This window comes from Australozyma saopauloensis, chromosome 6 (assembly GCF_035610405.1).
Source record: "Australozyma saopauloensis chromosome 6, complete sequence".
Lineage (NCBI taxonomy): Eukaryota > Fungi > Ascomycota > Pichiomycetes > Serinales > Metschnikowiaceae > Australozyma > Australozyma saopauloensis.
Window position 1 is genome coordinate 603,240 of NC_086136.1, and position 25,096 is coordinate 628,335.

The following is a 25,096-nucleotide window of genomic DNA, read 5'->3' on the forward strand; positions in this document are numbered from 1 at the left end:
GCCACCGCATTGAGCCCTTTCTTCCTCTAATTTCTTCCAAATTCGCGTGTTTTGATGTCGTGCGTGTACTTACTTCGAAGAACGCGAGTAGCGAGGGTCCCTGAAAAAATGGATCTGGCCACGGATCACCGAAACCTAAAGAAAGACGAAAAGTTAGAAAAACGTGTTAACAAATTGTCGCAAAAGTTCTCCGAAACTTCCCCACAGCCCCATAATTTCCCCCACCAGTTTCGCATACCGTCATACCGCTACCAACTACCTCTTGATGCGCGCAGCTCCCGTCAAATTTTCTTCCTGTGTCTTGAATCAACCACCTCTACCACAACTGCTTTTTCAGTCTTTCGTAAGCATACCCACTTCACATATAGGCTACGACGAAAATGCGGGCAACATCGTCTGCGTTGGTCCGCCGAATTGGCAGGTTACTCAGTCGCCGGATAGTTGCCGTCTTTTTGTTGGTGACAACGGTCTTTGTGCTTACCACTCTTCTGTCTGCCAACAACAGGTTGGCGTTGAAATGTCACTTGAGGCCCTCGTTGTGTCAAAAAAAGGGTCCTGCTTTCAGTCCCAACCCAAAACACGCCGCGCAGGCCAAGATTGAAACCGCCAAGCTCGCACAGATCAAGTCGCTCACGAAGAGCGAAGATCCCGACCGGTTGGCGCTAGGCCACAACTTCTACAAGAAGATCTTGAAGGTCGTTGTCAACGCCAGGCCGAAGCTCAGTCAGCCTCTAGACCGGTACTACTTGGGCAAGTTTTCTGCCATGAGATTTGAGTACGGCAAAGAGGACCAGAGCTTCGCCGAGAGCGACTTGCAGCTGTTTTTGCAGGTGTCCGACGAAGAGGAGCGCGAATTGCGTCTGTCGCACAAGTATGTGGTTGATAACTTGCCTAGCACTGCTCCGCAGGGTCTCTATAGTGGGAATGGTATTGTGTTTGTAGGTGGTGGCCGCTTCAATTGGTTGACCCTACTCAGTATCAAGCGTCTTCGGTCCATGGGCTGCACATTGCCCATCGAGGTGTTAATTCCGACTTTCGAGGACTTTGAGTTGGATGTTTGCACGTCGGTGTTCCCCTCGTTGCAAGCCACTTGTATCTACATGCCACTGGCTTTGTTCAAGGATGAGGTCTCCCGTTATGGTGAAAACAGTCAATTGACCTTCAAGGGCTACCAATATAAGTGCTTGGCAGTGATGCTCTCAAGATTCGAAAATGTCTTGCTTCTCGACAGTGATAACATCGTCATCAACTCACCCCAGAATTTGTTCACAAGCGAGCCATTCAAGTCCAAGGGATTGATCGTATGGCCCGACTTCTGGCGTAGATCGACCTGTCCTAAATTCTACAGCATCGCGGGAAGCAAAATCAGTACGACAAGACTTTCTGACGCCTACCTGGAGCAGGTAAATGGTTATCTTGAACAAACTGGCAAGGTCACTCCATATGACGCTGTGAACAAAATATCATACCACGAGCGTCTCGGAACGATTCCTGACCCCTCTAGTGAATCTGGGCAAATGATGATATCGAAAAAGACCCACTTGAAGGCCCTTTTGCTTGCTTTCTACTACAACACCTTTGGCCCGGACTTTTACTATCCATTGTTCTCACAAGGTGCAACCGGAGAAGGTGACAAAGAGACGTTCCTCGCAGGCGCAGTCATTTTAGGCGATCCTTTCTACCAAGTCGGTAGCTTCGTTCAAGCCATAGGTGAATTTATAGACGGTGAATTCAAAGGTCACGGAATGGGTCAAGCCGATCCAAGACAAGACTATGAAAGGAGCATCGAGCTCAAGAAACTTGCAAAGCATTACAGTGACACTGAGCTATTAGCAAAGATGAAAGAATATCCTCGCCCCAAGCTCATGTTCTTACATGCCAACTATCCAAAGTTGGATCCATGGGACTTGAGTAAAGGAACCACATTTGATGGCATCAGTCGTCATCGTCTTTACGGAAGTGCTCTTATGGAAGAGACTGGTAGAGATATCGAGTTGGAGATTTGGAACAACATCGAGGAGCTCGTTTGTGGAACCTCGACGTTGAAACTCAGTACATTAAACAAAGTGGAACGCCCTGTTCTATGTCAGGAGATTCTTATGCAAAAGAAATACTTAATCGCGACAACTGACAGCTTGCGTCGTTAAGTCTGTCGCGTCTACGCTTACGGCCTAAAAGCAAGTTTTCAGCATGTTCGCCAGTTACGAGCCCATTCTTTAATTTTTGCTACGTGTCTTTCAGTTCTACCCCTAATCACGGGATCAGTATCTGTTGTGATTCTTCACCTTCATAATATTCTTGAAATCACAGGACTTTGCGCCGCATAGGACCCATGATGTAACGAACTCGTCCTGAAGTTCGATTTATCAACTAATGCGCAGAGGCATTGGCCCTGGATGATCCAGGAAAGCCTCGTCATATTGAATTTTCGATATCTTCATAAATAACATTTAATCAAACATTCAACCAGATAAAACTCAAAAATTATTACGAATCTCATTTTTGTACATACTTTTATTAATATCACACTGTAACTCGTCTTCCATTTACAACTTTGCCACCTCTGTCTTCTCACGAGCCATAGCTCTGATATGGGAAGGCAAGCTGGTGGTAAGCTGGTGCCATTTGTAGAGGTGAGGGTATGCCTGAATAGCATTTAATTCCCGGCCAGCGCCACCAACAGGGCCAGTTCCAAAGATGTTCTGGTTAATTGGAAAGTCCAAGATCAAGTCAGCCACAGTCAAGCTATCGCCGACAAAGTATCCACCGCCCTTCTTCTCCAATTGAGAGTCCAAGAACTCGAGCGCGCTCTTGAGTCTAGCACCATAATACTTACTGTTCATCTGCAGAGTAACAGCGCCAACCAACACACTCACTGGCCAATAGACGCTCTGCACAGCTATTCTGTTCACCAACATTGACACCAAGTGTGGTTGCAAACTACCCTCAGCGAAGTGCAAATAGTAGTCGGCCAACTCAGTATCCTCTGGAGTTTTAGTTACTAATTGTTTCTTGTGATCGTAGTTTCTAGCCAAATACGACACAATGTGTCCCGACTCAGCTACAGTCTCTGATTCAGACAGTCCTTGCTTGAAAACCTGAAGCAAAGGGAATAATCCGATGGGCCACAATTTCTTGAGCTCTTTTGGAGCTAACATATTGCGATCACGAGCATAAGTTTTAACTTCGTAGTCAAGTTCGAGTACTTCCAACACCCAGACAATTCTGGAGGCTCTAGAGTCTTCAAGACTGGTATTAGTAGAGTTCCAAAAAGAACAAGCGGCAGGATACATACTAGTGCAATACGAATTTGTCGCCGGCCATTTTTGTTTGCTTTTGAATAAATTAAGTCGTTGGATTTCGGCGCTAATTTATATGTCAACGGAGCTATCGGTGCATGTCAACAAGGCGTCTTTGATCTCATTTATATATGTCAGCAATAAAATGAATGTGAGATTGACCGCTATCTCCGAGCAAGCGGAGATTCCATTTGAGCAGGTTATGAGATAACTCAGTATGTATGTGGTTTTATCACAGGATAGGCGGTGGATAATTATGAAAATTGGTCCCACATAAAATTGCATAAGTGGGGATGGTTTGTTTGTGTTTCGTTATACAGTAGGTTTCCAAAAAGGGTACTTCTGAAAGGACAAAATTTATAAGGTGGCAAATAGAATTGGGAAATAGAATTAAGGTTTGATTTTTTATTTCACATTAGATTCGAGGCTCTGGTGTTTGTGTACTTTGACTGCGTTAGATATGTTCGGTTTGGTTTTATAGTGGAGTAGGCTAGAAGTTGTGATATACCCATAGATGTACGATAATTGTCAAAACTAGAGAATATTCTTATTATATCATTGAGAGATCAAGCCTTGGATTTTTTTTCTTATTTTTTTGTTGTCCATAATAGTACGGGCTCGTTGAAGACTCAGGTTTGACCCGGCCCGTTTTACAATAGTCAAGAAATCCCTGATAAGCCTAGAATTCTAGAGGAATAAAAAATCTCGATCAACAGAAACTATTTTTTTCATTTCCTTCAGGCCGGATGGTGTCCATCTCGCCAATCTACTCTGTGCATCTGTTATATGTATAGTGCGATGAGCATCGCAAAATCACCATCAACCACCGAAACCCATTCTTATCCCTTAACTACACCACCCTTACACATAATGTCTAAGTTTGTGGACTCGTTGGTTTTGGATGCCACGCCGCTCATCACGCAGTCGGCTTCGGCGCTTCAACAATTCGCTAGCCAGTTCTACACCACCCCTGGTGTGAAAGCCGAACTTAAGGATGAACATTCCAGAAACCAGCTCTTGCTCTGGGGAGATATTCTTCAAGTGAGACAGCCAAGCCAGGAATCCATTGACAGAGTCAGCGCCTTTGCAAAACTCACTGGTGACTACTCTGTTCTCTCGATGAACGATGTCCATATCATCGCCTTAGCATATGAGCTCGAGGTTGAACGAAACGGAGAAGCTAACTTGAGAAAATTCCCAGGTGAAAAACTTGCTACTGACAAGGAAGAAGAACCTCTGAGACCATTCACAGCTAGGAAGCCTAGAGAAGAGACTGAGACTACTGCTCAGACAGAAGAAACATCAGAAGAGCCAGCCGAGGACGACGGATTTCAAGTCGTCGAGCACAAGAAAAAACACAGTAGAAAATACTATAGACAACAATGGCAAAAGAAGAAGGCTCTTGAAAGCGCCGAGGCCGAAGCTGAGGCTGCCGCCAAACAGGAACAGGAACTCATAGAACAACTCGAGGCTGCCACAATTGACACACAGAATGGCGAGTCTCAAATCTCTGAAACTGCTGATACTGAGGAAACTGAAGAAACAGAGGAAGCCGAGGAGGCCGCTGAGGAGGACGGTGAGAACGTTTACGATGAAGATGATGACGATGGAGACTGGATCACTCCTGATAACTTGCAAGAAACCATCATGAAAGACGACAACGAGACCGTTCAAGAAAACGCCGACCAGCAAACGCTTTTGGTCGCGCTCTCCACTGGAGATTTTGCATGTCAGAACACCTCAATGCAACTTGGCTTGAAGCTTTTAAACCCTCAGTCCGGAAAGCAAATCACCAAGGTCCGTAACTACATGTACAGATGCCATGCCTGTTTCCACATGCTTCCCATGCCTAAAACAGGAGAACGCAAGCACTTTTGTCCCAAGTGTGGAGGTGACACCTTGCTACGGTGCGCAGTTTCTGTGGACACGGCTTCTGGTAAAGTCACTCCCCACCTCAAGGCCAACTTCCAATGGATCACAAAGGGTCAAGTCTATTCTATGGCCTCTCCTCTCAGTAAAAACTCCCAAAAAAGGCTAGGTCGTGCTGGATATCAGCATAACAAGGAGAATCGTCACAAGACCCTTCAGGATCCCGTTGTTCTTCGCGAGGACCAGAAGGAGTATGCACAAGCAATTAAAGATGATGCATGGCATAGAAAGAAAAATGAGAAGATGCTTTCAGAGTGGATTGGTGGCGGTAGTGCGGACAACTTCATTTCTCCGTTCCAGACATCTTTCAAGAGCGCTGGTGTGAGGGTTGGCAGAGGAAGAAACGCCAATGCTGCTAAAAAGAGAAAGTAGTTAGATCTCCAATTGTACGAATAGATATAGGATTAATTTTGACAAATTGATGTAGGACCTACTTACTTATCTCTGGTACTACAATTACACAATGAACTTCACCTGGAAGTCATGAGAAAAAAAAATGACAAAATGCATTCACCTGATTGAACATGCACTTATCTCATAATCGAAATTTTTTTCCATCTTCAAGCTTCAGTCTTGCTCTGACTAAAATTGGAAACCCCTGAATCTATTGTTAGACATGTCAATCAGACGTAATCGTACCTGTTGCAACTTTGGAGGTAGATTATAAAACATGTGCCTACACAGGCTCATAAATGTGAATATAAATTCCAGGGACATCACACTTTTCTAAATCTGATTTTTAAGTCAACTCCTCTCACCTTCATTACGTAATTACGTAATTTCTCCGTTCGTCGCTTTGTCTTACATGCTATACCTGTCCCACCGTTGGCTACTGCATATTTAGGCTGCAATCTTTATAGAGCACATTTGCTTATTCTGAATTCACACCTTCATACCTCCTTATTTTTCCCGAGTTTGCCGAGGAGACTGCCACAAATACGACCGTTTCCGACTCTCAAATGAGCTCGACCGCGGCCTCTGCTGCATTTGCAGCGTTCAAAGGAACAACACAGCCAATCCCAACCAAATCGTCCAAACGAAAGCCACAACTACATATAAAGCTCGACTCCAATGGCTCTCGAGCGGCCAATGATGGGAAGCCCAACGGCCTGAATGCTCCTAAATCAAAGAATGCTCCTGCTGTGCTGGTGCCGCTCGAATCGCCGGTATTCAATATCAGGGGAGTGAAAGATGACCAGGTCTCAGTCACTTCCGACCAGGAGTACTTCTATAACAATTCGGGAAACCATTCTATATCATCGCATGATGTCGCCAATGTTGAGTCGTCTTCGCGGTCCAAGATCAGCGTGAACACAAGACCCCAAGATATGCTCAGGCTGGTACGAGACTCTATCAATCTGAAGCTGAAAATTGGCTTTGGCAAAGATTCGGCACTCAAAAGTCAAAGCGCCTTGAACGACTTCCGTAATTGTCTAGAACAACGCCGCCAATTGGGTAAACGGAACGCTTCTCCTAATGCTGCTGTCCACGTCCCTATGATCAACTCAACAAGAGAGGACTTAGCAAGACTGGCCTCTGCTAGTGCCTCAAATGATAATATAATCGAGCGCCTCGAAACTCCGTATCGTAGTGGTGAAACAGACTCAATGTCCTCGTTTGGATCGTTCGAGTCTGAAAGCAGGGACCAGCTCTTTGTTCCCCCAGTGCGGCCACGAACTGCTGTTGACGCGGGCAGTGACGAAGATCTCCCGCGTAAAGCGAGCACCACCTCTCAAAATGTGTCACCTATCCAAGTGCCTCCCTCTCCGAACGCGTTGGCTAGAAGTCATCCCGTCGCCAATGAGGTTCCAATCTTATCTATTCTGTCGGGTTACATGAGCTCTGGCCTGGATTTACCTGACATTCCTGAGCACAAATCCTTGGGAAGAAAGCCTCCCCCTGACCTCATCCAAGTCATCAACAAAGATCGGAAAGAATCGATTTCGGACCTATCCATGAGCAGCGATGTCGAGGACTCTAGCGGTAGGCCAGGATTGATATTGGGAGGAGATCTTCGCAAACTCAATTTAAGCTCTGACGACTCGGGACCCAAGTTTTCCAACGACAGGCTGGGGCAGGATCCTCAGCCCAACAATTACCCCTTGATATCCAGAAAAGTTGTACCTACCGAGGCTGACACTGATGAATCAGAACAAGCCCATGTTCCCAATGTGACTATCACACAAGCACAGCCTTTCAAACTCAAGACAACCCTCCGTAAAATGAGTAAGAAACAAGAGAAGAAAACAATGTTTAACGAGGACAAGCCATGGAAGAACCACAGTGATCTTGACATTGTTTCAGAACAACAAAGAAAAAGGTATGAGGGTCTATGGGTCAGCAACAAGGGCTTGTACATCAACAGGACTGTCACAAGATTGGTCGGTGTCAACTACGATAAAGAGAGCAAGGCTCAGAAACCTGAGGACAAGCGAGAGTTGAGCGAAAAAGAAGTCTCCGAGTGGGCTGCAAAACTCTCATCTCGAGCCAAGTATCATGACACTGTTGATGAGAATGATACACGCGAACTCCATGGGCTAGATGAGGCGGAATCGCAAGAATTGATCCATGGAATTGTCGTGAAAAGGATCTGGAAGCGGAGTCGATTGCTGAATGATGTATTGGCGTCCATCTGGGATTTGGTAGACTATAGACGGGATGGAACGCTCAACAAGGCTGAATTCTTGGTCGGAATGTGGCTTGTGGATCAGTGCTTGTATGGCCGCAAGCTTCCCAAAGCGGTGAGCAATACTGTCTGGAACAGTTTGGGAAGTTTGGGCGTTAATGTTGTATTGAAGAAGAAACGGCGCTAGGGAGATTTGATGATTGGATGATGGATTCTTGACCAAATGCTGTGAAACGCATGGCTGCAAAATGCTTGACGAGCAGGGAAGCGTTTCCTGTCTATACGGCGAATTCCTGCAGGAAATGCTCCCCCAAGCTCTGGTTTTTGTGGGTGTGCATCTACAGTATAGATACTCTCACATCTAATATAAATACGGCCCCAATTGCCAGTAGATTTTCGTAAAATCAACCTATATTGAAAACCAAAACCACGACCAAAATGAATTTGATGGATATGCTATCCGCAGACCTGGCTCTCAGCTCCGTTCAGGACACAGACCCCTTCTACGAAAGCCTACGACCAGAAGAACAGGTTTCAGCAGGACCGCCTCCAAACACAATTCATTATCTTCCTTGCATGATGTCGCCACTCCAGCGCGATATGGCTGAAGCGGTAGTGCAGATCTTTGCGTGTTTGCTTGAGTCCGAGACGATTATGCGCAAACAAAGAACGAGCATCAATACTCTTCTAGAGAGCTCGGTTCTGCTGGAGAGCAATCAGCAGGCTATTGTTAATTCGCTTCTATTGATGTACAACCAGCTTGTGACTATTTCCATGCATCCATCGCTTGTTGTTGACCATTTCATATCTAAAGGATTACTTCTACTGTCACCAAAAGATAGACTTCTGGATCTTTCAGGAAAGATGCGGCTATTCAACGAGTTGATTGATGTTTTGTCTGAGAAACAGGACTCAGGGGCTCTTGTTGAGAACTACAATTTGTTGGTGGTGGCTCGAAGTGTCAAGGAGCTAGAACTCATTGAGGGCTTGATCGTAGGAAAGAAGCTTCAGTATTACAATGCTAGCAGTAAGAAATTGTACGAAGAATTGCCTCACAAATCCCGTCGTGAGACGCCGGCTGATGATTCGCCTGGCGCTGATCAATGGCGCCGTCTGCGTCACCACCGTCGTCTGTCACTCAAATCCACAACGGAGCCAAAACTCGTGCTTCATCTCATTACCAGCAGCCAGTTATACAACACTTTCTCCTTTAATGGAACTTTAGATCTCATTTTCTCTTTTGAAGCGGAACTTGATTTTGCGAGTCCCGCAGTGGAAGTGGTGCGTAGAAACAACAAGGCCACGTTGGGACTCATGCCATCTTCGCAGCGTGAAACGCCTGTTCTTGTCCCAATCCAGGTTTTCTCTATTGAACACATTGGCCGCCTTTTGGCAAAGTCCAACGAAAGGCTTGGCTCATCTTCAAATGATCACACCCATCGGCTTCGAGTTTTGAAGACCTTTATTGTCAATCGTTCACACTTATTCATTCCTAACAGGAAAGAAGATTTCGTTCCTAACTATGGCAAGTTGTTTCGTGACATCGGCACTTGGCTCCTACAATGGCCTCAAATGCCACTGCCTGCCTCGCTCAACTCTTTGGAAAAGTATTCTGATAAAATCGTGTTTGATCTAGATGATGCCAAAGTTATTTCAAGTCTGAAAGAGAACCATCTCACCGCTTTGAGTGCTATTTTCATGCCAATGTCGGGCGAAAAACAGAGTCCATTCACAAACCGCAAATCAGAACACATAGAGCCAATAGATTATCTGGTGCTTAAACGAGAGTTGGCTCTCTTCTTCAACGAACGAGCGGAAGAAGTTGAGGCTCTTATCGATGATGGCTTGTCCTCGATACTTCCTGATTTGCGAAAAGTCGAAGCATCTCGCCAATCTGAAATTGATTCATTTGAAGACCAAGTTGGCGAAAACTACCGCAAATTGCGCAAGCTCAATGATACCCTTACTAGTGTTGACAAGAAGTACAACCGAGTTGAAAGCGAATCTCAGAATCTTCAAGCACAATTTACAGAATGTGAGAAGCTTTTGGCACATCTAGACGACATCACGACCAACAAAGAAGACGAGGAGGTCGAAAAGCTCACTCAAGAGCAGAGCCATCTCGTACAAGAGTTGGAGGAGGAGAAGAAAAGATTAGAAAAGGAGTACAACGTTCTTTCAGATGAGAGCGAGCGGTTTCGAGAGCAATACCAAACGATGTCTACTGAGGCCGTCAAATTTACTGGAAAGGTTTCTGTTGCTACGGGTAAACAGGCAGCGCTTGAGTACAAATTAAATGGGCCCGGAATGCGTCGTCTTCCTTCGCTAGCTCGGGAAGATGAGCTTGCAGTCTATGACACGAAACTCAAGCGAATTCTGGAAGAGAACCGGTTTCTCGGCCTGTTGTTCCAAATGCGTTTCGATCGACTTGTGAAGGAGAGGACAAGCTCGATGGAGCTTGCAGCGACTCTGTCATTGGGGCGTCTGAATAACCGAGGAAGCCGAGCCACCACTCCATTCCTGCTCAACTAGAATTCGACCTACAAGTAACAATACTAAATTTCACGCTGGAAATATTACCCACCATTCTCAAACATTCCCGTAATTTCGAGTACATATCAGATTGCCCAGAATTGTGCCGTGATTTTTGTACCCCATACTCACTCCACATTTCGCAGCTCGTGCTAATAACTCCATCCACAAAACCCAATGCCCTTTGCTGACAGCTTTCTTGCTAATAAAATATATGGGCAACCCTATCTCCCGCAAAATGTTCCTCAATTGCTTTTTTTGGGCGAAATTTACCTCCATAACCTCCGTACTAGGGCCTCCAATTATGCAACGACAGTGTACCTCCAAAACCAACCTTGGGGATACATCAGTCTTGCGAAAGACATTGTTTTTGTTGTAGTTTTACTTGCCTTTGTATTGCGAATCTTGCTGCCCCTTTTGACATATGGTCCAACTAAAGTTTTGTATGACTTTTGGCATCAAACCCAAAAGTATGGAGCTGCCATTTTCATGAAACTTCCCCCAGTTAAGAGGAAAGTTGATGCAGAAGTTGCCAAGACAGTAGCAGTCATTGATGAAAAAGTTGTCAAAAACGATCCTTCGCTTTTGCAATTCCTGTCTCTTCCTCTCAAAGGTCTTGACTCTACATCTGTTTTAAATGAAGTAGACAGCCTGTTGCTCGTTTTGGACCACAGTGATTGGGAAAACGGAAAGGTCTCAGGCGCAGTGTATCATGGCGGGCTGGATCTTCTCCTGCTTCAACTGAAAGTGTACGAGAAGTATAGCGTAGGCAATCAATTGCATCCTGATGTGTTTCCTGGAATTCGCAAGATGGAGGCCGAAGTGGTGGCAATGGTTCTTGGGCTCTTTAACGCGCCGCAGCTGGGCTGTGGTTGTAGTACTTCAGGTGGAACGGAATCTTTGTTGTTGGCGGGTCTAGCAGCTAGAGAGTATGCTAGAAAACACCGTGGTGTCCGCCACCCAGAGGTAATTGCGCCAGTGACAGTACATGCTGGTATTGAAAAAGCTTGTGCTTACTTTGGTATGAGACTTCACAAGGTCGCTTTGGATCCAAAGTCGTTCAAGGTTGACATTCGTAAGGTTAAAAGCTTGATCAACTCCAACACAGTTCTCCTTGTTGGCTCTGCACCAAACTATCCACATGGTATTATCGACGATATTGCACTGTTGTCAGATTTGGCTGTCAGATACAATATTCCTCTCCACGTGGATGCTTGTCTTGGCCTGTTCATTGTTACCTTTTTAGAACGCTCTAGAGTCCACGGCTCCAAGAAGATCCCTCTTTTTGACTTCCGACTCCCAGGTGTCACTTCCATTTCTTGTGATACCCACAAGTACGGGTTTGCGCCAAAAGGATCTTCAATCATCATGTATCGTACTCCGGAGTTGAGACAGTGTCAATACTATGTTCTGAGCGATTGGACCGGTGGAATGTACGGCTCGCCCACCTTGGCCGGCTCTCGTCCCGGTGCACTCATGGCCGGATGCTGGGCCACGTTGATCAATATTGGTGTTGAAGGCTATGAAAAATCGTGTTTCGACATTGTCTCGGTGACGAACACTGTGAGGCGCGCAATTGAATCGGAATCCCTACTCAAGAAACACTTACAGATTTTGGGTGACCCCATTGCATCCGTACTTGCATTCACATGCCGTTCATCAAGCAACATCAATATTTACCTGTTGGGTGATGTGATGACAAGCAAAGGATGGCATTTGGCCTCTCTTCAGAATCCAGCCGCTTTGCACTTTGCATTCACCAGGTTGACAGTGCCTGCAGTCAATGAATTTATCGCAGACCTTATTGAATCCGTCAGAGAACTCAAAGACATTAAGAACAAATCCACTGGTGATACTGCTGCGCTCTACGGTGTTGCCGGTAGTGTTTCCACAGCCGGTATTGCAGACCGAATCATTGTGGCATTTTTGGACGCTTTGTATAAATTGTAGACACCGAAAAGTTATATGAACTGAAAGATTGCTATTTGAAAAGTTGTAACTACAGCTGATCTATTGAGGACATCAGTAAGCCCTGGTTTTGCAGCCAACAGAGAGTAGAGTCATAAATTGATACTGCAGGTAGCTGTCTCATGTCCCAATATGGTAATCGTTTGGGAGCCGCGATGCGCGATCTTATCTATGATTCACTCAAGGTTCCTTTATCCCTTTTTTTCTTCAAAGAGCCTTACTTCCTTTTCCTAATCTAGTCGATCATTATGTCCGATTGTATGACTTTTGGCATCTCACGCCTATTAGGTATTATATCTATATCCAGCTGGATCTGTGCTCAACTTCCACAGATTTACACAAATTATGTAACGAAATCCACAGACGGAATATCTCCCTCATTTTTGCTTCTATGGTTTTGCGGCGATTTTTTGAGTTTCACTAGCTGTCTTTTCAATGAGGGCACACTCAAATTTCAACTATACTTGAGTCTCTTCTTCTTGTCCAACGATATCACCCTATGTTATCAGTACTACTACTACAATAGTGTGTATCCCGGAAAACACTTGAAATCAGAACCGAAAGCGCCAGGAAATAAGGTGTTGTTTGACATTTCCTCTGTTTCCATGGGCGGCGCCTCTGTGCTGAAAAGATCTAGTGTCAAAAGCCAATCCATCGAGATCAGCGAGACCAGTAGTCTCTCTGAAAATGAAGAATCAAACGGTTATGGACTGGCTCTGAGTCTGCCAGGAAGTACAAAATCGCTTTCAGCCACTCTGGTTCTTGCCGGTGCGCTTCTTAACGCTGCTGTAAGCACTGCTCGTCCATTGGATCTGCTGATCTTTTCGAGTGGTTCAACTCCTGAAGTGTCTCTAGCTCAAGATTTCGGAACAGTCTTGGCATGGGCTTGCACTTTCGTCTACGTGAGCTCACGAATCCCACAACTTATGAAGAACCACAAACGTAAGTCGGTCGAGGGAATGTCACCCCTTCTATTCAGCTCGGCGCTTTTGGGAAATTTAGCATACACTTTATCTATATTGACCAGCTGTGATTTCCTCGGCGCGGCGGACAGAAAGGCATACTTCATGCTCCAACTCCCCTATCTATTAGGAAGTTCTGGAACGATTGTATTTGATTTGGTATACTTTTATCAAAGACACATATATCGTCCGCAGGATTATCTGCGGTTGGAGATGGATTTTGAAGATTGGGAATCCTAGTTTGGGAACGAAGAGCATTGGTACAGCGGGTGTATAAAGTTTGATGCTCGCCTGTAGTTTTCATTCATTATTTATTTTAATAGATTATTAATTGGGTATTGTCTAGCGTCGTTTGCTTTCTTCAGACTGTACATTTGAGGTGGTTTGTGCTCACCGTCCCAGGCAACCAAGGAAGAGAAAACCTTAGCCAGGTCAATTATGAGATGCAATATGTCTAGCATTGGTAATTTGAAATATTTTTCATCTCATTCTTATTCTTTTCATTTTAACTGTTCTGAAAAAAAAAAATCTGTTTCGGCTCTTTCATCACCACAGACTCCCCAGAATTTCACCTTGAAAACCATTTGTGATCTGATATTCTTTATTGACAAAGTCAACATTCAACGGATCGTCTTCCTCATCTATTTAATCCCTGCATCATCTTCCTACCATTCATGCTAAACACTTGCAACCTGCATCTTTAATCTGTTTTCAGGTTCTTTACTTTGTTTCTTCACATCTACATCCACAATGCATTCACGACTAAATAGGCTCATTCGCTATCATCCGCTGCGACTTTATTCTTCGGCAATTGCAAATCCAACTATTAAAGCTAATCCCTTTAGCGAAAAACCGCTACCGACGAGAATACTCGATCTCCCACACAACACATACCCCAACCCATTATTGTCTTTCACCAAGAGCCAAATACTAGATTTGAAAGATATTGAGCTCAACTATCTTCTATCCCTTCAAGGTGGCTCCTCTGCTGAGCTGGAGCAACTATTCCTCAACTTAATGCAGATTTTAAATGATCAGATCATCCTCAATCCGAAGAAAGCAGCTTATTTGCTTGAAGCCTTTGAAAATTCGAATTTGGAACTTCCTTTGGCAGCTAGTCTCAAAATCAGCTATAAGAACAATCTTCTTCGACGCTCCATTGTGGCATTCTTAGATGATCCAATGGATCCACATACCCGCTCCGATGTAATACGAACCCTAAAAGAGATCAGTGAGACTAGTTCACTGGACAAACAAGAAGTCGCTAATTTGGTTTATAATTATCTTCACAAATTGTCGGCTCTGAGACAGGTAAACACCCGCCCGATATACCTCTCGGACGAAGTCCTGAACCTTTTGATGGACCATTTGAATCCTTTAGAGAAGCGTCATCTATTTTCATATTTGGTGAGTACAAATATTCGCTTTGGCACTTCAAAAATCCACAACGACCTTGTGTCATCCCTTCTTGAAAGCGGGCCCTTGTCGAAGTTGGTAGCTCGTACTGGTTTGATGAACGCCAAATGGCACGATGTTGCCAAGTATGAGTATGAGGACATTGAAAAGGAAAGAATGATAGCCTTTTTCAGCTTTCGTGAGCTAAAGTCCTTCGCGGAATACGCTGTGCACGAGAAAAATATTCTCGACTCTAACATGTACATTGAGCTTCTTTTAACCAAATTCGAACAAGCAAATGACATATCATACCTACAGGAGCTCTTGGAAATAATGCTACTACACTCAATGACAATCAAGGGGCCGCAGGAGTGTGTCCGGTTTTTTTCATATAGTATCGAGAAAGGTTTTGCGTTGCAAATGGATACAATTCTAAAAGTCTTGAAAAATTTGAGAGAAGAGGGTCTATTCGACGAAGCATTATTCCTTGTCAACTACTTGCACAAAGAAGATCTCAATCAAAAACAGAGACGCAAGTTTGTCTCCGAGATCATGCATGTTATGTTCAACAAGTTTTCCGATCACCCGCAAATTATCGTGGGATACTTCACATCTCTTTTTAATGACTCTTCAAATTCAGCGTCCTATCTTCTCAAGAATTTAGGTCTACTCGATCTTATTTATGGCGTCGAGAAAGGGCTGGCAGATGTTGGGGATATTAAACTGGCAGATATCCATGAGGACTTGAAAGGATCAAAACTCACACATCAGACTTTGAGCGACTTATATTCTGTCGTTTTGCGTGGACTCGATTTGAATCGCTCCACTAATCCCCTGTTCATAAGGGAGCTTTATGTGTCTTACGCGGATCACATCAAGAAGGCTATGACCGATAACGACAGCTCTAGTTTGTTTCACCAAAACAATTTAGATGAAAATGTCATCACTCTTTTTGCAGAGTACCTTCTTCGCGCGAAACCGCATGAACGCGAAAGCATGGAGCTCTCAGATAGACGGTTGAATTTTGAAGTCGCGAAGTACATGGTAGATGACTTTATGAGCACCGTCAACGTAGCGAGAACCCAGAAAAAAACCTATCTAGTAGACTTGATGATTTATTCTAGTCTCATGCAACACAACGACATCTCATACGCGCTCAAACTACTCAAACACGCTCGTTCTAGCGATCTCCCCATCACGTTCAATCAAATCTATCCTTTTATTTCCTATCATCTCCTGAGAAACGAACCTGATATAGCTTTGCATTGGTATCAAATTCTTGTCGAAAATGGAGTAAAAGCTCGCTCAAAGGCGGCTGATAATCTCTTCGCAACGGCCAAAAGGTTAGACTGGCCAGTGAAGGGTACTCAGTACAAATCTGCATCCCGAAAGCGAAGTAAAGAAATAAAAAAAAGTGAACATCTACTTGCATCCGACCCGATTGCAATTTTGCCCACGAACGCATCTTCGTCAGCTCATAAACTGTTCGGGTTTGTTGAGGAGCTAGCTGCTGTTCTCAACCCATTGTCCAAGGACAAAAACACTGCATCTTAATGAATACAACTCATTTACATAGTCTTTATTTTAAATGATACAAATTTAATATTTCTTCTCACAACTCGATGAGTTTCTCCTGCTCATGTCTCGGTTGATCCCATCTCTAAGTTCCTGTTTACAATTAGTCCCCTTTGGGAAATGTAATAACATGCCTTTCATCTCCAAATAACAACTGCGGCTGGACTAAAGAACTGACTCCATAACCAAAACACCTCACGTTTCTTTCGAATTTTGTATTATCCCTTATTTTTTGCCCTCTACCTATCGCAGTCCTGTTGAAGCACTAACGCACTCGCTTCGATTCTGAACCTATATTCCAACACTACCCATATTCTGGAAAAACTCACAGTTCAAACACTCGAAACACGCTATCCATACACATATCATGAACGATCTACTACATTCCATGAATAACACTAGTGGCGAGGTTCACACACCCCCCAGGTCAAATGAATATATGCGAGAAGTCAGAAACAGCTTTGACGAATCCATAATACAAGTCAACTCTAGCCAAACTCCCGCAGCGGAGCAATTTGACTTTGTTGCATCAAAAGTGAATGACACAATTGACGAGATCAGATCTGTCTACAAGGAGATTGGCTATTCGCAGGCCGAAGTGACAGCAAAAAAGAACGAGATTTTTGCTTCGATTACAGAGACAATCGCCACATTCACCCAGAATCTTGAGCGAGAGCGTACAAACATCCAAAACGAGTGTGACTGGCTCCGGCAGCAGATTCACTTGATCTTTTCCATACTGAATGAGGACCGAGGCGAGCGAATTCTCTCGTTGACTGATAGATGGCTTTTGTTCAAAGACGATCCTCAGGTGCAACAGGAGATAGCAGCTGAAAAAGCAAAGTCAAAAGTCAATCATGAACATCTCTTTCTGTTATCACAATCATCCCGCTATAGCCTATCTAGTCTGATTCTGAGTAGTTCTCATAGCGATTCTAGCACTCTGTCAAGCTGGAAGGAGCCATCTTTTTCTTTGCTACAGACAAAATCAAGATTGAACAGCATTTTCTTAGAGGCACTCAAGACGTTTGTCAAGGTGTTTCGGAAGTTCAATGAGGCCAATGTCGCTTTTTGGGAGAACATTGATCTCATAATCGAAAACTGGACACCGGACCCCAGTGACTCTTTTCTCTGTTCTCTTCCTAGTAAGTCTGACGCATATGCACATGCAAAGTTAATCAAAGAATTCGATGACATGCTAGAAGATTTGAATCTTGAGAATAGAGGGCTTGATTATCAGACAAGAGCGTCCGAGAACTCGGGAGAAGTATATGCTTTTGTTATTTCCAGTCCAAGCAAGAGAATTTCAAAAACTGGCTCCGAGCAGACAACGCAACCGTTTAAGGGTCGCTGTGTATCAATAGAGGATGAAATGAGCAGGCTCAGAGACATCAACTATAACATTGTTCGTACCATACGTGGACTTAAAGTCCTGAAACTTAACCGAGACGTTCTCGCGAAACTACTGAGGGCTATCGAGAATACTGAGACGGAAATCAGATCTAGAATTGTTCATGTGAAAGAGAAATTAACTTTATGTTTACAATTGACAAGAGATCTCTGTTTGGATAGAAAAGATGTCATCACTATTCTCAAAGATCCAGCTGCATCGAAGTCTGGTCTCAAGCAATTTGTGAGCAATGAGGGTCAAATCGAGGTTGAAACATTGCACTTTATTTCGGAGAATCCACAAGAGCTAGGTTTGAAAGACCAACACATCAATTTTATTAGCAAGCTTGTCAAAACCTTACAGTCCATCAAAACTGCCAAAGAAGATCGCCTTGCAACCATGAAATCTGCTTGTGTTCGATTATGGGATACCTTGAAAGAAAGCCCAGAATACAGTCAAAGGTTTCTTGAAGAAAACGACAATCTCAGGGATCAATCGTTGCAAAGTTTTGAGGCAGAATTACGGCGCTTGAAAGAGAAACGTAGAGAGTTCATCGAGGAGTTCATATCCCTTACACAGCAAGAGATTGAAAGATACCACGTACTCTTGTTTCACACATTGCTGCAGCGCCAAGAGTTCAAGTACCATAATCTTGATTTGTATTTGGCTACTGACGACAAAGAGCACATTCTCTCTGAGCATGAACAGGAACTTGAGAGATTAAAGAAAGAATATCTGGCAAAGCTGGAAATTTTAGAACTATACTCCGAATTGAAATCCTTGATTGAAGATCGGAAATTCTTAGTTGAATCTTCAAAGAACTCTAAGCGTCTATTGGAGAAAAACTCCTGTCAGACGTTGCTTAATGAGGAGAGAATAAGAAAAAAAGTTCTGAGAAATATGCCGCGTGTGTTGACCACTATAAAGAAGAAAATTGTTGATTACAATACAAGCATTTTGTCCAACGGTGGCAAAGCTTTTAACGTCGGGGAGATGGACTTGTTTGAGGAAGTCTTAATTTTGGAGGCTGAAACCGAATCCCAAAAACCTAGTAAAACTTCGAGACACCGTTCTACCAAAGTATCCCTGAGATCCGTATCACCTTCAAAATCAAGGGTCGCAGCGAGAGCTCCCTCTCCTGTGAAGCAGAAACAGTCTCCCCAGAGAGTCACAAAGTACTCAACTCAACGCAATACCTTATCTCCAATCAAATCTGATAGGTTCAAAACTGGGTCAGCAAGATCTACTAGCTCTTTGGCGTATAGCAGTGGGATACCCAAATTAGTAACTCGGGAGCCAATGCCTTTGAGCTCCAAGCAAAGTGGCCAAAAATCACCCAGCTTGAGAAGCCCGATTAATTTCACATTACACTCGAGTCCAAGGCAGGCCCATCTGTATTTTCAATCAAGTGAGGCTGCACCACTTCATAGGCGCCAGCAAAGCTCGCATCTTCAGCCCCTCCAATCACCTTTGCCGCCAGACACATCTGCATCGAATGAGCTTTTCTCGGATGTGAAAGAGAGCACACTATACTCCACTTGCTCCAGACTTTCTCCTTTGAGAGGAGGTAGTTTGAGCAATTTGCGGGCCAACAGTCCTGGGAAAAAGCAGGCTATTCCGGTGAGCGAAACAGATAAAGAGAACTCATTGATTTTGTCGAAGTCACCTGTGGAAGAGACATACGGGTTGTCTCCCATCAGATTCGACGGTAGCTTCAAGGCTCATGATCATGTCTCGAGACTCAGCACAAATAGTTTGGCAAATTCGACAATACTTGGAGATGATTACCAAACGTGGCGAGAAGAGAGAATTAGGGAGATTAATGAAAATAGGTAGACTCAAAGATTACCGTTCCTTAGATTACTATACATATGCGAGAATAATTAATATCCGACGACTCTTGTCTTCTTCTCAGCCTTCTTGTTCTTCTTATTATGCTTCTTGTTTCCTTTGCCTCCTAGTTGGTTGGCATGAAATGGGGTGTTCATCTTTGCTTGCACCTCATTCATCTTGAAGAATTCCTTATCCAAGTCATCTGCGGCATTCTCCAAAGCAGCTTGTCTACCACCATAAAATTTGGTAGTAGCGCTTGCAGATTGGTCTCCGGTAAATTTTTGATTTGATTCTTCGGAGACATGCATGGAGAAATTGAGTTTTGCAAGATCTCTTTCCAAATTAAAGGTGTCAACATCGATGTTTTTCGAGGACATAGCTTGCAAAATTTGTTGTTGTCTAGTCTCAGGCAAGGACTGCAAAGTATAGATATCTTGATTGAACTTTCTTGAGTCTTCGAGACTGGGCATATCCCAAGTTCCGTCCTCGAGTTCAAAAGGAGGTGGGTCAATGTACAACAATTTTCCATTAACGTAATCTTTCAAGATGTATCTAGAAGCTCTCGACTCATCTGCACTACCGAAACCTTGAGTCATGTAGCCTCTAGCTCTAGCATATGCATTCAAGAGTTCTCTGGCGGTTGGATAGATACCGTTTCCTCCATTCTCTCTGGTTTGAATAGGAATGTGAATACCATAGACTGCTTCAAGGTAGAACTTAGGAATTCTTTGACATACTAAGGAAGTTGGGGGGATATGCTCTCTGAGCTGGTCAATTGGCAAGACACCATTGCACACTAATTCACCGTTAGAGTAGGCAAAATTTGGGAAGACCAAACCGGGACAATCACACAAAATGACTTCAGGTGACAAGAAAAGAGTTTGAAAATGTTTAGTTTTACCTGGAGTGGCAGAAACGGAAACCTTTTTCGAACCAACCAATGCATTAATCGTAGAAGACTTACCAACGTTTGGATAACCAACCAAACCAATTTGGAGTTTACGATCAGGATATTCCTCGGACTTTTCGAATTTAGGAGCACTGGTCAAGAAAAGCTCTTCCAATTCCTCAACTCTCAAGATTCTGATGTCCTCGTTCTCTTCGGTGTCAACTAGGTCATCAGCAGCCAGAGATGGTTGAGGTGGAACTTCACCCAAAAGCTCGGCTTGTTCCAATTCAGCACGCTCCTTCTCTATGAGAGCATTTGCATTGGCAGCGGAAAAGAAAACGTATCTAATATCTTTCTTCTTGAAGTAATTGGCCCATGCAATTCGTTGATTTCTAGTAAGAAGATCGGCCTTGTTGACCAAAAGCAAGTTGCGCTTCTCTTTGTTCTCCTCAGGCTTGCTGAGACTGTTAACATAGGTATCCAAGTCAACAGAACGGAAGAAAAGTGGGTTTCTGGCGTCCACAATTTGTACCACCAAGTCACATCTTTCCACGACTCTCCACAACTGACGCCACACCTCAATATTTCTCTCGAAAGGAGTCAAAAGTAAATCATTTGTCTCGGTTAAAGCAGCCAAATCCCTTCTCCACTCCAAAAATGCGAGGTTCTCTTGTCTTTCGATCTGTAGCTTCAGTTGGCCCTCAGTCCACTGTGGACGACGAGGAACAACTAATTTGTTCTCGAAGAGCTGATGCTTAATACGCAAGTCTTTTAGTTCTGTCTCTGAAAGAAGACCATTTTGGTTGACAAGGGAAGTGTTTCCCACCTTGATGATTTTCACCTGCTGGTACTTTTCAGCAGTGAAGTCATGATCTGCAAGCTCGGCTGTGTTCAAAAACTCGTCCAAAGAATTTTCCTGAGTGACGGAACGTAATTTGACCCAACCGGCCTCTTTTTTATCTGTGGTGAACCGCATCTCACCATCTGGCAAGTATTCTATGGCATTCTCTTTGGTTCTCTGATTGGCAATGGACCGGCCCAAACCAATAAGATTTTTGTTCTTGTGGTGAACGGGTTTTGGACCCTTTGGGGCCTTCCATTTCTTTGGCTCGGGATGCAATGAGATCTTATTTTCACTCATGGTAGCTTTATCTAGTAAGCGATGAGATGGGGGTGTGGAGAAGATGAGGTAATGGGATGCGATTGATTTTCTGGAGAAAAAGGAGAATTAATATCGGCCTGTAACATACGATATTGAAAAGAGTTTCGAGCTAATCGAGTTTGTATTGTTCGTGTTTTTTTTTAAGTGTCTGATTCTACATGTCTTTAGGATGTGTTCGGTTACGGTACAACAGTACTCCATGCTCACAGACAAATGTTCCTTTGAAAATTAGAAGAAATTGAGATCACGTCTTATTTTAGTTGTGCTCGAAGATAAATTGTGTCTGTTATTATCACGGGGACGTCGTTTGCCGTCTACAAAAGTAACTTAGGTGCCATTCATTGAAATAGGCCATACGATTATGTAACGGTGCCTGTAGCAAGCAATAATTAACTGAAAATTGAGACAAACGTCTGGAGAAGCGTGCTCTTAAATGAAGTTGGACAACCATCTGAAACCGTCCTTGTAGCCGTTTCTCAAAACCACAGAGACCATGAACAACTCCATTGGTCTCTGTCCCTCAGCAGGCTTGTCACTGGGGTTCTTACCGGTGCAAGCAAACAAGCCCAAAGAGTCTCTCAATTCTTGCTCGCCAACAGCACCCTCAGCATCGATCTTGTTACCCAACACCAAGAATGGAACCTTGGACAACTCCTCGATTTGAAACAAGGCAGCCAACTCGGCCTTGGACTCGGCAAAACGCTCAGGGTCGGCAGCATCAACAAGGAAAACGATACCGTTGACCTCTGGGAAGTAATCCTTCCACAAACGACGGGCCTGTTGGTGACCACCCAAGTCGAAGGTGGTGAACTTGACGTTACCGATAGCCAACTCCTCGGAGGTAGGGTGCAACGTAGGCTGCAACGTGGCCAAACGGTCGTTCTTCAACATGTGCAACAAGGTGGTTTTACCTGCGTTATCCAAACCGAGGAAAAGCAACTTGGCGTGCTTGTTCCACAAACCCAAACTAGACAAGACGTCTTGAACTGCGATGTTAGTATTGGAGCTTATAATGAGCAACCGAAGTCTACAAGGTTATGCAGAGTGTTCATGGCAGATGTCTGTTCTCTGATTGAACGAGAGGTAAGTCAATCATAGAAAGGCCACGTCAAAAGGAGCACAGAGGCGGTAAATATTGAATTTAATGCATCCGGAACATCGAACTTAAGTTCAACTAGCAGTTTCATAAACTTTGACACACATACCCCAACTAAAAAGCCACATTATGATATAGAATAGAAAGAAGTGAGTAGATAGAACAGAAAAGGTGGTGGGGCGACGTAGACAGGAATGCGCGTATCTAGTAGAAGGCAGAAAAATAGTTGGTAGAGGTGAGTGTGATTGAGGGGAGGACCGGGCCTTTATCTATTTTTCGGAAAAGTATTCGTTCATTGAGATAGGATGTAAGAGTAAAGGGGAATATTGTCTATTTTTTTTTTTTTCCAATTTGGCTGCGATTTGGAATTGATAGCTAGATCGTGGCACATTTATAAACTAGCGTGTCCTAAGGCGGGAATCTGAAAAAAGAGGAAAAAGCTAAGTGCGATAAATCTCATTGTGATTATAAATTTGGAGGAAACTTAGTCCATAAAGATCAACATATCAAATATTCCCATCAGTTTCTATTTGTTAGGGCGATCATTGATGTCTAATGATTGGTCTACTCAAGTATTACTTTAATTAGAAGACCCGTATTAGTTGAACTCTATAATCGGCCAAAACTTGCCCTACTTATATTAGTTTCTGATCTATCAGCCAGCTCTCGAGAGACCAGCGAGCCATTTTTGATATAGCTTCAACGCTGACACATCGTCGTTATCTTTAACATCTCAACCGATGCTATTTATCCTAGCTTCCACAGCTATTCAATATTCCCAATTCAGTAATCTAGTAGTAGTACTCTATTAATTATCTAACACTATTAACTCTATAGTCTATAAAAGTGGTTGGTTCTACAACCAGGTGTCGGGAAATCCGAAAGTCTCGCCCCTCTCCCTGAGAGTTTGAGCATGTTCTTTGACGAATTCAAAACGAACAGCTTTTACATCCGCGGCGTCTTGACGTATGTCAATCAACTCTTTGTCCCAAAAGATAGGCAACATGCCATCTTGAACAGTTTCAGTGAGTACAATCCACTCATATAAGCTGTTACAGTAATAAAAATCGGCATTCACTAAATTGTGGAATTGCTTTTCCGATCCGCGGCCAGCCAACTCTGCCTCAAAACAGTTCTGCATGAATTTAGAGTCAGGAAGCTTGATTCTTCCAGCGAATACTCGGGCTATTACCGCCGATTGCGATTCAGACAAGGGGAACGGTGCAACAAACTTATTAAGTCCCACAAAGGCCAATGTTGGATCCTGAGTGTAGAATATCTGGCGGTACAAGTCTTTGACGTAGACACCGTTGGTAATCTCGGGAATCGCCTTGTTTAAGAATGGCAAAGAGTAGAGATATCCAGTACAGAAGACGATTACATCAATATCTGCAATGATGTCCCCACTCTTGGTGATAGCAGACCTAGTCTCGACATCGTATCGTTCTATCTGTGTGTAGTAGTGAAGCTGCTCATACTTTGACTGAGGCAACGACTCAGGGGCGGCAGTAGTACTGACAAATACATTTTTTGCTACTACGCTGATCTGGGTTGCCAAATCGGCGCCACTGGCAAAATTGCCCACTACAAGAATGTTCTGACCCTTGTACATGTCAGGAACATCATAATACTTCGAGTGAGTAACCGAATCAGGATCAGCATGGCTCCATTCTCTCAAACCGGGAACATCTGGAATGTAGGGAAGCTCATTATGACCGTTTGCGACAATGACAAAGTCGTACTTTTCTTCTGTGGTCCGGTTGTTGACTAGATCTGTGGCAACGATGTTCCACTCCGAGCCGTTTTTAGAGACTTCTTCGACAGAGGAATTCAATCTAAGATCTACAGCGCCCGGAATGGTTTCTGCGTATTTCTTCAAATAGGACATGATCTCTGAACGCAGCTTGAACCGTCCTTCCTTAGACTCAATTGGAAGGTCCTTGAATTCCATTAGGCGTTCCACGAGATTGGTCTCCATACGCTTGTACAAGGGTGACACATAAATACGAGATGAAGGACTAGTCTTACGATACAATTCTGTCCCATTGGGGTCTGTGGAAGGAACTGTTGGATACGAGTACTTCTTGAGGTCTGCATCGTAATACCAAGCACCACCAATGCTTTTCTTACGATCATATAAAACAACCTCAAATGCTGTTTTTTCCATTTTAAGGGCCTTCGCTGCGGCCAAACCGGCAGGGCCAGCACCAATAATGGCTACTCTTTTGAGTTGAGTCATAGGTCAAGAATATAAAGAAGAGGGAGGTGGGCCAGGAATTTGAGGCTCGGAGATAGGAATAGATCGGTGCAAATATGAATCGAAAGTTTAACCGGATTTATCCGGGTTAATTGCAGGTGTGGCTCGAACGGCTCAATTAGGCGAGATAGTGTGATTCCAATGCCTGGACCAGAGTAGTAGATAAAGAATGCAAGTGGACCT

General features: G+C 43.9%; 12 protein-coding genes across 12 annotated transcripts; 8 read left to right on the forward strand and 4 right to left on the reverse strand.

The window, feature by feature from the left end:
* Positions 1 to 380: 380 nt before the first annotated feature.
* PUMCH_004845 (uncharacterized protein) lies at positions 381 to 2,147 on the forward strand (the record flags this gene model as incomplete). Its single annotated transcript, XM_063023765.1, has 1 exon — positions 381 to 2,147. One exon carries the CDS (start codon positions 381 to 383, stop codon positions 2,145 to 2,147), a length of 1,767 nt encoding a protein of 588 aa, XP_062879835.1.
* Positions 2,148 to 2,546: 399 nt separating this feature from the next.
* On the reverse strand, positions 2,547 to 3,293 carry PUMCH_004846 (uncharacterized protein; the record flags this gene model as incomplete). Its single annotated transcript, XM_063023766.1, has 1 exon — positions 2,547 to 3,293. The coding sequence occupies one exon, from the start codon at positions 3,291 to 3,293 to the stop codon at positions 2,547 to 2,549; it is 747 nt and encodes a 248-aa protein (XP_062879836.1).
* Positions 3,294 to 4,085: 792 nt separating this feature from the next.
* Positions 4,086 to 5,600, forward strand: PUMCH_004847 (uncharacterized protein; the record flags this gene model as incomplete). Its single annotated transcript, XM_063023767.1, has 1 exon — positions 4,086 to 5,600. One exon carries the CDS (start codon positions 4,086 to 4,088, stop codon positions 5,598 to 5,600), a length of 1,515 nt encoding a protein of 504 aa, XP_062879837.1.
* Positions 5,601 to 6,187: 587 nt separating this feature from the next.
* PUMCH_004848 (uncharacterized protein) lies at positions 6,188 to 8,041 on the forward strand (the record flags this gene model as incomplete). The annotated part of the gene is made up of 1 exon (XM_063023768.1): positions 6,188 to 8,041. One exon carries the CDS (start codon positions 6,188 to 6,190, stop codon positions 8,039 to 8,041), a length of 1,854 nt encoding a protein of 617 aa, XP_062879838.1.
* A 251-nt stretch (positions 8,042 to 8,292) lies between these two features.
* Positions 8,293 to 10,386, forward strand: PUMCH_004849 (uncharacterized protein; the record flags this gene model as incomplete). Its single annotated transcript, XM_063023769.1, has 1 exon — positions 8,293 to 10,386. The coding sequence occupies one exon, from the start codon at positions 8,293 to 8,295 to the stop codon at positions 10,384 to 10,386; it is 2,094 nt and encodes a 697-aa protein (XP_062879839.1).
* Positions 10,387 to 10,563: 177 nt separating this feature from the next.
* PUMCH_004850 (uncharacterized protein) lies at positions 10,564 to 12,336 on the forward strand (the record flags this gene model as incomplete). The annotated part of the gene is made up of 1 exon (XM_063023770.1): positions 10,564 to 12,336. One exon carries the CDS (start codon positions 10,564 to 10,566, stop codon positions 12,334 to 12,336), a length of 1,773 nt encoding a protein of 590 aa, XP_062879840.1.
* Positions 12,337 to 12,602: 266 nt separating this feature from the next.
* Positions 12,603 to 13,556, forward strand: PUMCH_004851 (uncharacterized protein; the record flags this gene model as incomplete). The annotated part of the gene is made up of 1 exon (XM_063023771.1): positions 12,603 to 13,556. One exon carries the CDS (start codon positions 12,603 to 12,605, stop codon positions 13,554 to 13,556), a length of 954 nt encoding a protein of 317 aa, XP_062879841.1.
* Positions 13,557 to 14,066: 510 nt separating this feature from the next.
* On the forward strand, positions 14,067 to 16,265 carry PUMCH_004852 (uncharacterized protein; the record flags this gene model as incomplete). The annotated part of the gene is made up of 1 exon (XM_063023772.1): positions 14,067 to 16,265. One exon carries the CDS (start codon positions 14,067 to 14,069, stop codon positions 16,263 to 16,265), a length of 2,199 nt encoding a protein of 732 aa, XP_062879842.1.
* Positions 16,266 to 16,653: 388 nt separating this feature from the next.
* PUMCH_004853 (uncharacterized protein) lies at positions 16,654 to 19,512 on the forward strand (the record flags this gene model as incomplete). Its single annotated transcript, XM_063023773.1, has 1 exon — positions 16,654 to 19,512. The coding sequence occupies one exon, from the start codon at positions 16,654 to 16,656 to the stop codon at positions 19,510 to 19,512; it is 2,859 nt and encodes a 952-aa protein (XP_062879843.1).
* Positions 19,513 to 19,559: 47 nt separating this feature from the next.
* Positions 19,560 to 21,539, reverse strand: PUMCH_004854 (uncharacterized protein; the record flags this gene model as incomplete). Its single annotated transcript, XM_063023774.1, has 1 exon — positions 19,560 to 21,539. One exon carries the CDS (start codon positions 21,537 to 21,539, stop codon positions 19,560 to 19,562), a length of 1,980 nt encoding a protein of 659 aa, XP_062879844.1.
* Positions 21,540 to 21,989: 450 nt separating this feature from the next.
* On the reverse strand, positions 21,990 to 22,451 carry PUMCH_004855 (uncharacterized protein; the record flags this gene model as incomplete). Its single annotated transcript, XM_063023775.1, has 1 exon — positions 21,990 to 22,451. One exon carries the CDS (start codon positions 22,449 to 22,451, stop codon positions 21,990 to 21,992), a length of 462 nt encoding a protein of 153 aa, XP_062879845.1.
* Positions 22,452 to 23,512: 1,061 nt separating this feature from the next.
* PUMCH_004856 (uncharacterized protein) lies at positions 23,513 to 24,895 on the reverse strand (the record flags this gene model as incomplete). Its single annotated transcript, XM_063023776.1, has 1 exon — positions 23,513 to 24,895. The coding sequence occupies one exon, from the start codon at positions 24,893 to 24,895 to the stop codon at positions 23,513 to 23,515; it is 1,383 nt and encodes a 460-aa protein (XP_062879846.1).
* Positions 24,896 to 25,096: the final 201 nt, after the last annotated feature.